Below are 11675 nucleotides of genomic sequence, written 5' to 3' on the forward strand. Positions count from 1 at the left end.
ACTGAAGCGTTTCTATTTATTATTTGCCTCTGGTGGAAACGCAGCCTTAAGTCTAAGGATTTATATGATTAAGAAAATAATGTATTTAATACTATCATTCATTTATTTGTACTTAATGATGTGATTAACAAGACGATATGTCAACTAAAGACTAGATGTAACCTCAGTTTATTTCTAATAGTTTTCAAGCCTCCTGCCTGCCGCTGACTGTAAGCACATTTAGATGCTAATTGCTAATACTACCTACTCTAATGCTGGCCATACATCTTACTGTTTACCGGAAAAGTCTACGTGTGCAAATGTACAGTCAAGTGCAAAAATAAGTATCTATTCGATCCACTCAAAAATATGTTACTACGGCCTTATTGCGTCGGAATAAGTCTGTGGTACTATTATTTTTGAATAAGTTCATATTTTTTCACTTGACTGCACCATTGCAAACCTGAATTTTCGAGCCATTATCCATAATTCAGCAGCGTTATACGTACTTGTAGTAAATATTTTCATTAATAAAGCAGAATAGTATTACGAGGCGAAATTACGAATAGTAGCATATGGCTGAATAACAATTCCTGTTCGCGACTGTACCTTCGCAGGCGTCCAGCCTAAAATTAAAAATCAATTATTTTTAATGACATCGTGCAGTAAACCTTTGTCCCATACATATTATAGTAGCTAGCTTACATACAATCACAAATATCATTATTATAAAACAGGTAACAATAATACAGGTTATATTTTAAAACAACAACTCCAGCTTCATCAACTACTAAACAAGAAACCTATTTATCCAGCAATTTTTACCAAGAAATTGCTTTACCATTTAATAAAAGTTGAATAACAAACATTGACAGTTATAATAATAATAGACTTTAAAATTACCTAACTTTATGAAGGTAAAGCAATTTCTTGGTCAATACATGTTAAATATTTATAGGAACAAATTAAATCTGTTAGTATTTTACAAACATAAGAAAATATTTGAAGTAAATTGAGTACACAGAGGGATTCAAACATCGATCTTGTTTGTAAATTAATTAACTTCTTTGTTTGTAAACATTTCGTAGCTAACAGAGTACTAACAACGTGATTCAACGTACGGCGCTTTCCTACTCAAGCTCAAAGATTCTTATGTAGATGTTATTGTTCGTGTAACCGAGCCCGCGTATATGGATCACGCCACATTACGTTACGTACTCCTACCTACGATGCGGAAAAACATGTACACTTGAAAAAAAACTGGCGTGTCTACCGCCATTACTGATAAGATTTCGCCGTAGAGCCGCTACGGGCTACGCAATTTATCAGACGTCTTTCGTCACAAATGGCTCTTGGGTCTCCGCCGCAGTTGGGCAAATATGAGGCCCGCGGGTTTGTCGATAGGCTGGTAAATGTGATGCCTAGGGTCACCTTTCGTTACATTTGCGGGGAACTTCGACATGTCGATGTTCAAGTAATGCTTGTTTGGCATCGTCATTTTGATCCACGAAATCTGCAATAAAACAATAAAAATTTAATACTTATTTCGTTTTTTTACAAGCTTTTCCGTTGCCTGCTATTTAGATTGGCTCTGTTAGATAGCCAATAAACAAATGCCGAATTTCAAGTTATTTACACCACAAAAATGTGTAATAATAATAATAATAAGTAAATAATAATGCTACGTGCAAAATGTAATTGATTCAAACGTAACTTTGTAGAGGTGCATTTCAATGAACCTTTTTATCTTGCTACTTTAGTTACTTCAGTTGCCTTTGCTGGCTTTAGTTGCTAAGTTAAAGGTTCAATACGTACAGAATTTCACTATAATACTAAAAGATGAAAATAAACAAGCAGTTAAGTAAAAGATTACAAAAAACTGATGCAAGACCAAGAACGTGTGCAAAATAACACAAAACAAAATAGATTTGAGTAATATTGTTAAATATTACCGAAGCCATAACAAAACAAAATCTTATGTTAATGCTGATAAGAAGTTCGCACGAAATTGCAATTGATAATCTTTAGACCTCGGGGTAATCGTAATGACGACAATAATTGTAAAATTAAATAAACAGCCCACAGATATATTAATTATCGAATCATCTCATGTTTTAGAGTACATGATACCTACATAACATTCCATTATTTCAACGTTTCAATAAGTTATTATTACGAAATCAAAAAACGAAATGAGTAGCTTTTTATTTAATTTCATTGATGGAATCAGATGTTACCTACTTTGTGGAAATCCGTATCAATCGAATAAAACCAAACTTTCTAAATAAAATTTGGATATGAAATGTGTTATTAGGAATATTGCGTTAATGGTCTGAAAACTACGTAACTTTACCTATTATACTCACGTGACTTTGCCACAAACAAATCGGTTTGAGACTAGATTTTATGTTTCAATAACAATAGTGTATTTATGTATTTACATTATATTGATAATAGATACGTCACATTTACGACCGGATAATTATTAATGTCGTGATAGCGAAGCACATGACCAAGGAGATATTACAAAGGGATCGTTTAGATAATAATTAATAATTATTATTGGACCCGAAGGAACGGAAAACAATTTTAGCATAACGATTTATATCCATGATAAGGCAGCACCGCCTTGAGACATTGGCCGCGATATTTTAAACATCCTTACGTAAAACAGACCAAACTTCGATTTACCATTCAACAATCGTATAAATCAACTTTTTTCTGCGATATAATCGATATTAAAAACTTTAGGGGTAAGATCAATACGATGCTCTAGTCTCAATAACAAAAAATAAGTTCGGACATATTTTGGCACGTTTTCTTACCTCTTTTACTTTCTCCAATACGGTTTTCTCGGCTTGATACAGGGTGTGTTGGACGGACGGTGAGTAGACACCGGTGTCAGGTGGCCCAGCAAACTTGTCCAATATGGCATCCTTGACGGTCAGCCATGCGTTGTCGAAGTCAGCTGAACGCATGTTGTCGTAAGTCCATTCTGCCTCCACCACCGTACTGTAGGGAAATTAAATAAAATTTTAAAATTAAATGGTACTTCCAAAAATACAGGTACAAAATTAGCAATTTACATTTAGAATTCGATGGGATTTCATCTAACCTGAATATTCTTTCCGCAGCATCGGCGAGTGTGGTGTACTCGTCTTGCACGAAATCCACGAAGGCAGACTGCGTTGTTTTCAGGACGCGCAGGTCGCTCAGGCCGGACTTTACCACTACCGCCTCTATATTATAAAATAAATACTTTAGCAACAAATTCAAAATGTACGTAAACATCAAAACTAAAAATTTCATTTTCAATAAACTGTTTCAAAATCACTTACCGTGTCGGACTTGTGACACGAGGCACCATCTTGTAGCTGTTGGTGAAAATAAAAATGCGTGATTGTGGGGCGCTCCAGCTTGGAGCCTCTCCCATGGGTACTCAACCACTCGGCACCTCGCCTCTACAATCTGCCGGTACGTATATAGGAAGTGGTTGACGACCGCTGCAGCGAATTCTTCCGGCGTTTTCACTCCGTACTTCTTGGCTAGGAGGTAGACGGTGTTCTTTTGGGAGTCAGTGGCGACGACTTCCTTGTTATCGCCGACGATGTAGGCAGATTCCGATGATAGTTTGAGTTCGGTGGACACTTCGAATTCACGGATAGAGTGGAAGTCTCCGTCACGGTGTACGTGCAGGAGCTTGACGGAGCTTTTGCCGTAGCCGTGGTCACTGAACTCGAAGCGGCCGCCGGTGTCGGCGGCGGCCGTCAGCGCCGGCCGCGTGCCGCTCGAGACCAACACTGGACCCTCTCCTTCACTTGTGTTTGATGGCTTCGAATAAATTCTGGGTAAAAGAAAAAACTTTCAATCACACGCGTTAACTTTTTTCTTTTCTTTCAGATGATTTCTTGATACACAAAAAAAGAACAAAAATAATGGAATATTAAAATACCTGTTCGTGTTTGTCCACGGCATTTTAAGGAATAATAATCACTTGATTTTAAGAGTGTGTATAAAACTGCGCCGGCGCATTTAGCACAAGCTAGACTGTGACAAGACGCAGGCGTAGCTGTCACTTATAACAGCGACCCGTGACCCGAGATAAGACGCCGGGCACGCGACCACTAGCAACAATACGATATCGTTATCATAATAATAATAATAGTAGTCAAACAGGCTAACATAATTATTGTGTTTCCGGACTTTTTCAAACAAGCCTAAAAACTAAACATCACATCGCCACCTGAAATCGCATCCTAGTCGTACTTAATTTATTGAATCACCTAAGTATCCCACTTATAACTAGTACCAATGCGAAGATTTGTATGTGCGTGTGTCTGTATATTTGTGACTCGTTCACGCTAAAACAGTTGAACGGATTTGGATAAACTATGTAAAATATTCGGACATCTGGAAAAACACATACTTAAGTACTTACGCTACGTCTTATTCCGATATTCCAACGGAGTTTGAATAAAATCCCAAAATTTCAAACGCTAAGATTATAGACATTATAGGTGCGGGTATCTTTTAAGCAACGTTAATGAAATCAATGATGTCATTTTTGCAAATATTCAACTGTCGGCTAATAGTTTATCTACGCGTGCGAAGCCGTGGGTAAAGCCTACTAAGCTAGTGTTCTACATATCGCTCCTTTGCGACAAAACTGTGCCATCTCCATAGTTGCGATATTACCAGTGCCCTTAGTGTAAGTTTTCGGTCACAAAATACGTCTCGATCGCGTTCGCGTTAAAATCTCAATTTATATGGGAACACGAACAGCGCCTCTAGCGGAACGTTTGCGATGTTCGTGTTTCCATACAAATTGAGAATTGAACGCGAACGCGATCGAGATGTATTTTGTAACCGAAAACTTACACTAGGGCACAGATGTCACAGTTTTGTCGCGATGGTGCGATATGTTCAATATGAAATGTGTCCAATAAATTAGATAGAATAGAACAAGCTTTTGTAGAATATTCTCAAGTTTGTATAAACATGATTTTTAGGGTTCCGTACCCAAAAGATGCCAACGGAACCCTATTACTGAGACTCCGCTGTCTGTCTGTCTGTCCGTCCGTCTGTCACAGGGCTCTATCTAATAGTAATAGTCGTAATAGTTAGACACTTGAAATTTTCACAGATTATGTATTACTGTGGCTGCTATATCAACAAATACTAATAACAGAATAAAATAAATATTTAAGGGGGCTCCCATACAACAAGCGTGATTGTTTTGCCGTTTTTTGCTTGATATTAATAACGGCATCAGGGTAGACGCTTGAGTGAGTATAATCACTTTAAAAATAAATAATTAAATTAAAATAAAATAAATATTTAAGGGGGCTCCCATACAACAAACTTGATTTTTTTGCTAATGTCTAATGTTGTTTTTACCCGACTGCAAGGAGTGGTATTGTTTTTGATAATGATACGGAACCCTTCGTGCGCGACTCCGACTCGCACTTGGCCGTTTTTTATAGTTGATTCAATGGGGAGATAAATTCCTATTCAAATTGGTTAATCATTGTTTATTTTTAACTTAGAAAGTTCAGATGTCCTTCTGTGTGTTTCTCCAAACACGTGTAGGTAAATAATATAACCGGAATATGCCGGAATATGTAATTAGTTTACTTTCGGTAGAATCGCAGTCTGTTATCTCAATGTGACTGTTGGACCTCAGTCATGCATATAATCTTGTCTTTGAAAGTGTACTTACAATGCACTTAATAACACAGTTCTACAAAAAAAAGTTGGTATTTGGATTCGGATGAGGAAGAGCAATACAGGACGTACGCTTTTTTTACCAAAACTATTCTAGTCAATCATTACTCTTCTGGCTTTGCCGTAGTCGAGTAAAAAAATTCGGAGCTACTTGAATGTCGTCGATAGAATGAAATCAAAAATAAGTTTGCCTTTTTGTTTGAACACATTTAAAGTAAGTATTTATTGTATTGTGTTATGTTGTACTAATAAAACCGTTTTTCAGACAAGGAATGTTAAAATAATTATATTTATTAGTATTTTCGTTTTACAAATGAACCGCGTGGCCCCTATTTTCTTTTGAGTAAGAGTATACTTTAATAATCATTTGAATGCAAGAATTAGTAGAAATACTAGTTCTCTGGTGTTTTTTTTTTTATATTTGGGCATGATCACTTCGTAAAATCACCCAAACCAATTAAATTGTAAAATTATTTTCCCGAATTAACTAATGGAGCAAAAACATGCAAAGCGATAACGATAGCTAGTCAATTTATGTTATGACAACATTAAGCTTCTAAACTATTAATAGAACAGTAATTGGCACAAATCATATTTCATTATAAAACTGAAAATCGCTGCTACATTTCGGCGACTTATCATTTTTATTCTGGGTGTTTGGCCCCCGAATAAGTACGTACAGAGCGGTGCTTTAGTACCAAGTAATATCACAGTATTTATAAAAAGGGGCCAGAGGCCAATGATTCCTAGTTATCTTAACATAGCAACAGGGTTTGTTAAACGTGGTACGTGCCAGTGTCTAAATAAATAAATAAAATAAAAAATATCACGGGACACTTGACACCAATTACAAAGTTTCTTTCTCTTTTTTTAGTTTTTGGTATTTTTTGTAATTACCCAAGTTTGTTTTATTTGAGTTTAAGCTAAATTAAGTAAAGTGTTTTGTACCCGAATCCCGGTTGCCACGTGACAGGCTTTGCCTAGTGTGGGACCAACGGCAATGCAATTTGTTATGCGATACTTTTTCAATAAACTATTTTTTTTTAATTGACCTAGTCCCAAACTAAGCAAAGCTTGTACTATGGATACTAGGCAACGATAAAGATACTTATATAGATAAATTCATATTAAACATCCAAGACCAGAGAACAAACATTCGTATTATTCATACAAATATCAGCCGCGGCCGGGAATCGAACCCAAGACCTCAAGCTTCGTAGTCAGGTTCTCTAACCACTTGGCCATCCGGTCGTCAAACGCTAATTAGTCGCTTAAGAACAAAGACATGAAGTAAATTATTAAACGAATTAACGGATAGCAACGCGACTGCTAACGTAGACTTTGGCACTATTATCTATTCCGTGCTTTGGCTAAAAATACCGAAAATTAAGGGTCAAATGTTATCGGGACCCGGCGAATGATAAAGAATTAAATGAGCCGACTCCTTTGACAAAACAAGACGTCACCGAGATTTATCTTGAACTGTACAGTCACGTGAACGCCTACTTCTATCTGAAAAGTCGACAAAGCACCAACTCCTCTCAGGGTTACGAGTGTCCATTGGTGGCGGAGATTGCTTATCATCAGGTGAATTATGTTCAGATGACACACTCATTTATGAATTATGCTATAGCTAGCTACAGCATCGGTTGGTCTGGACATGGTCTGGACCGACCTTATAGGCAAATCAATTATTTACTATGATAAATGAATGCGAAATATGTGCGTGTCTGTTAATATTATTTACATTGATAAGGTTCTGTGGTGGCCTAGGGATCAAATTGGTTGACTGTTTAGACAACTTACCTAACAGACATGTGGGTATAGTAGAAACTACAACCTGCTTTGACGCTTAAATTTTAGGAATACAAGATAAAATAAAGTCACTTAAACTTACTATTCCTATTACACATCTTACTATTGCTAATGCTAATGGTAGGTATTTGAAGTTATATCAGTAACAGTGGCGTGGCATCGCAACAACTAGATTCACATCGCATTGTCTAATTTTTTTATATGACTTCAATTACAAGTATGGCAGAGATTGTGTACAAACTGTCAGATGTTGCATCCGAAAAAAAACTAAAGTCACGCTTCCCTCATTCTCCGTGTTGCTTAAAGAAAAAGTTCACTCCATTTCACATGAGTACACCACGAGTACACACTGGATTTACTCATTTCATTTGTTGATTGTCACGCACGACCACGACGACAGCACAATCGTTTGATTTACGAGTATAAGGGTGGGTCCACATTTGTATCATTTTGCATAACGCATCTCGTGTCTAGCACCGATGAGTATATCTTACTTTCAATATGAACACGTAAAGATCTGAGGTCACGCAGCATACCGTATCTGATTTAATCGCCTAAACTAACATCCGAAAATATCTGAGTGAGTGAGCTAAGATGTTTGAATTAAACTACCGTGAAACTCAGATATATATTTTTATTTATATAAATAAAATAGATAGATTTTTTAATTCCAAAATAATATAACTGTACCTACTCCCTAAATAAGCAGTGACGCCAATAGCCGAGCTATGCTTGACATGTTACAATAATAATTGTTACTTACGTGTGACAGTGACAATAATAATTGTGATGAAAACGAGGGGTAGTTTTTCGTTTCCGCCAACGGCCGCCCTGTGAGCCGAGCTAAAGCAAAAGCACCGCAGGCAGATTGGTTCCAATAGTCGAGCATACCTATGTACTTCGCCTATGAATAAAATTATACAAATGTGAACCCATCTTTAGACAACTTCCTTGCATACCAGTTTAATTTGAATATCTCATCTCGCTCCGTCTGGCCACACATTAATTCATATTAAACAAACAAGCTATTAAACTAAGAGTTATTCAGTAGCTGTATTTACCGGCTAGCAGTACCCCAGTCACCTAAAACCTTCGCTCTAAGTAAAATCAACATTAATTCAAATAAGCAAATTTTATGCATTAAAAATTAGTTCGGTATTTCGGTATTTTGCAAATAACAAAAAACATTTGAGGACTGACCATTGAACTTGGCACCCATTTAGATCTCACTTCTTTTGTAGTTAAAGTCAACAATCAAGGCATATATCATAATATTGAACTTGGCTTTCATTTCACATTTATGTTTTGATGGGATACAATGTAGGTATTACGATGCCATTCCATGGTGAATTTATAAAAGTGTTGAATGAGAGATGTTATCCTGTCTGACATCGCATCTCTCGCTCATATTTAAAGGCAGTTTTGAATGTCGTAAGTCTTAGGTATTTCGTAGCCGAATAACTCGTAAGCGTGATGTGATGTGCCAGACTTCGTAGCGTTTTACGGTTTTGAAATAATGGTGCTGTAATGTGCCCCGTGTTTGTGCTACCCCCCCCCCTCTCCCCAACAGTAAATGAAATATATAAATAATGTATTTCAGAAAAAAGTAAGTACAACATTTACCTACAGCTGATTCTATGGCTTATGGCTCGACCATGTGACTTCAACAAAAAGCGCAGACACAAATCGAAATAAATTGCTAGCTTAGTAGCGCTGGAGGGGGCATCCGAATCGTCTACTACCGGAAGACAATAATAAGTCAACGAATATCAGCAAGCGACCTACTCATTTGTAGGTAAGTATCACGTTTATTTTGAGAATAGTTCAATGGACTCCAGAAAAAAACGTATCATTAAATTACTGTTTTACACAATGAAACTCGAGTACTAAAGAGTCTATTTAAGTTTTACGAGCGATAAAATTTAAGTTAGTTCTTGCACAGTCGAGTTCATAAACTTGTGATCAAAAATATCTGAACACGACTCTATTGTTAACGGCGTAGAAGCGTGTTCAGATATTTTTGCTGAAATTTTTGCTCACAAGTCTATGAACTCGACTGTACCTACATCACTGTACTCGTAGTTTGTAGGGGAGATCATCCCGTAAGCGTCGGTCGGTTGCAAAAAAGCAGCCGATGGGAAGACAGCAGGCGTGTGTAACCAAGACCCCATAACCATAAGCCCATAACTTATGATACAGCGTTAAAGCAAAAATAATCTAAAATTGATGAATGGGCGGGTGATTTTTAAAGTGATGTTGTATGTTGATGTTACGTATTGGCACTAATCGGGCGGGCGCAGTGCGCAGGCGCGGCAGGGCGGGCGGCGCCGCTCGGGGTTACCAGCCATACGAAATTTTCAGTAATTGATGACAAAATTCTAGTCTGGTACGATCATGGTACGATGCATTGTTCTTTGTCGTGTTCTTTGACGCAAGTTACGAGATTTTCAACATTTAGTCAGTGCCTTTTTAGGGTTCCGTAGTCAACTAGGAACCCTTATAGTTTCGCCATGTCTGTCCGTCTGTCTGTCTGTCCGCGGCTATGCTCAGAGACCGTTGGTACTAGAAAGCTGTAATTTGGCATGACTATACATATCTCACGCCGACAAAGTAGTAAAATAAAAAACAATAAAAAAATTTTATAGAATACCTCCCATAGACGTAAAGTGGGGGTGATTTTTTTTTCTCGACTAACCTCATAGTGTGGGGTATTGTTAGATAGGTATTTTAAAACCATTTGGGGGTTGCCATAACGATTTATCGATTCAGTGATCTGTTTGCGAAATAGTCAACTTTAAAGTGCAAATTTTCATTAAAGTCGTGCTAATCTGTTGGGTGGAAAATTTTGAAAAAAATCAGGTTGGTAGTACGTATATCAAAATTATAACGGATATGATTGCTTGAGAATAAGTAGTTTAAGAGTAAATAGCAGCCTAAAGTATAAAATACACATAAACTTGGAAGATTCCGTATACACAATACAAAATCCTTAGAAAAATATTACTTGATTTTTTGTAATGGCTACGGAACCCTATCTTGGGCGTGTCTGACTCGCACTTGGCATAAATGTATTTTCGCGACCACATTAAGTATGTATTTACCATATGGTGTATCCTACTAATACTGTAAATGCGAAAGTTTGTGTTTGAGTTTCTTAGACTTTCACGCTACAAACGAATGGAGTATGGACGGATTTGGATAAAAGGTGCCTGTTAAGATAAATTGTTCTTGGGATTAACACAAAGGCTACGTTTTTAGGGTTCCGGAGCCAAAATGGCAAAAACGGAACCCATTGTTTCGCCATGTCTGTCTGTCTGTCCGTCCGTCCGCGGCTTTGCTCAGGGACTATCAATGCTAGAAAGCTATAATTTTACACGGATATATTATATGTAAATTATGCCGACAAAAAAATTTCGTGTACCTCCCATAGACGTAAAGTGGGGGTGATTTTTTTTTTCTCATCCAACCCTATGGTGTGGGGTATCGTTGGATAGGTCTTTTAAAACTATTAGGGGGTTTGCTAAGACGATTTTTCAATTCATTGATTTTTTTGCGAAATATTCAACTTGAAAGTGCAAATTTTCATTAAAATCGAGCGTCCCCTCACCCCTCTAAAATCTAAACCGGTGGGTGGAAAAATTAAAAAAAAATCAGAATGGTAGTAAGTATATCAAACTTTCAAGGAAAACTATAACGGCTTAGTTTGCTTGAGAATTATTACTAGTTTTACGCTTAAATAGCAGCCTAAGGTATAAAATATACCTAAACTTGGAAGATTCCGTATAAAATACGAAATCCTTAGAAAAATATTACTTGATTTTTTCGTAATGGCTACTGAACCCTATTTTGGGCGTGTCTGGCACGCTCTTGGCCGGTTTTATTCTGATATTCCCATGGGATCGCGATATACACAATACATGTAAAATCCCAATGCGAACTTTTAGAAGCGCGAAAATTTCCACGGAGGTTTTGCATAGACAGATAGACAAATTTATTGTAATTCTTGGAAATTTTCATAAAAATCTAATAACCTCGTAGACCTAATGATTCACGCTACTGAAGCCACGGCTAAAGGCTAGTAAGGCTATACATTGGTTACTTTGACTGTCTATGAGTTTAACACAAATGTTACAAGAATTATGCATCGGTATCCTGGC

The 11675-nt window shown here is 37.0% G+C and overlaps 1 protein-coding gene across 1 annotated transcript; it reads right to left on the reverse strand.

Moving 5' to 3' along the window:
* Nucleotides 1–82: 82 nt before the first annotated feature.
* Uro (Urate oxidase) lies at nucleotides 83–4040 on the reverse strand. The gene is made up of 5 exons (XM_074085381.1): nucleotides 3932–4040; nucleotides 3318–3823; nucleotides 3095–3218; nucleotides 2805–2991; nucleotides 83–1492 (listed from the first exon to the last, which is right to left on the reverse strand). The coding sequence occupies exons 1-5, from the start codon at nucleotides 3952–3954 to the stop codon at nucleotides 1319–1321; spliced, it is 1014 nt and encodes a 337-aa protein (XP_073941482.1). The 5' UTR covers nucleotides 3955–4040; the 3' UTR covers nucleotides 83–1318.
* Between the last annotated feature and the right edge of the window lie 7635 nt (nucleotides 4041–11675).

Source organism: Choristoneura fumiferana, chromosome 3, assembly GCF_025370935.1.
Source record: "Choristoneura fumiferana chromosome 3, NRCan_CFum_1, whole genome shotgun sequence".
In the NCBI taxonomy this organism is placed as follows: domain Eukaryota; kingdom Metazoa; phylum Arthropoda; class Insecta; order Lepidoptera; family Tortricidae; genus Choristoneura; species Choristoneura fumiferana.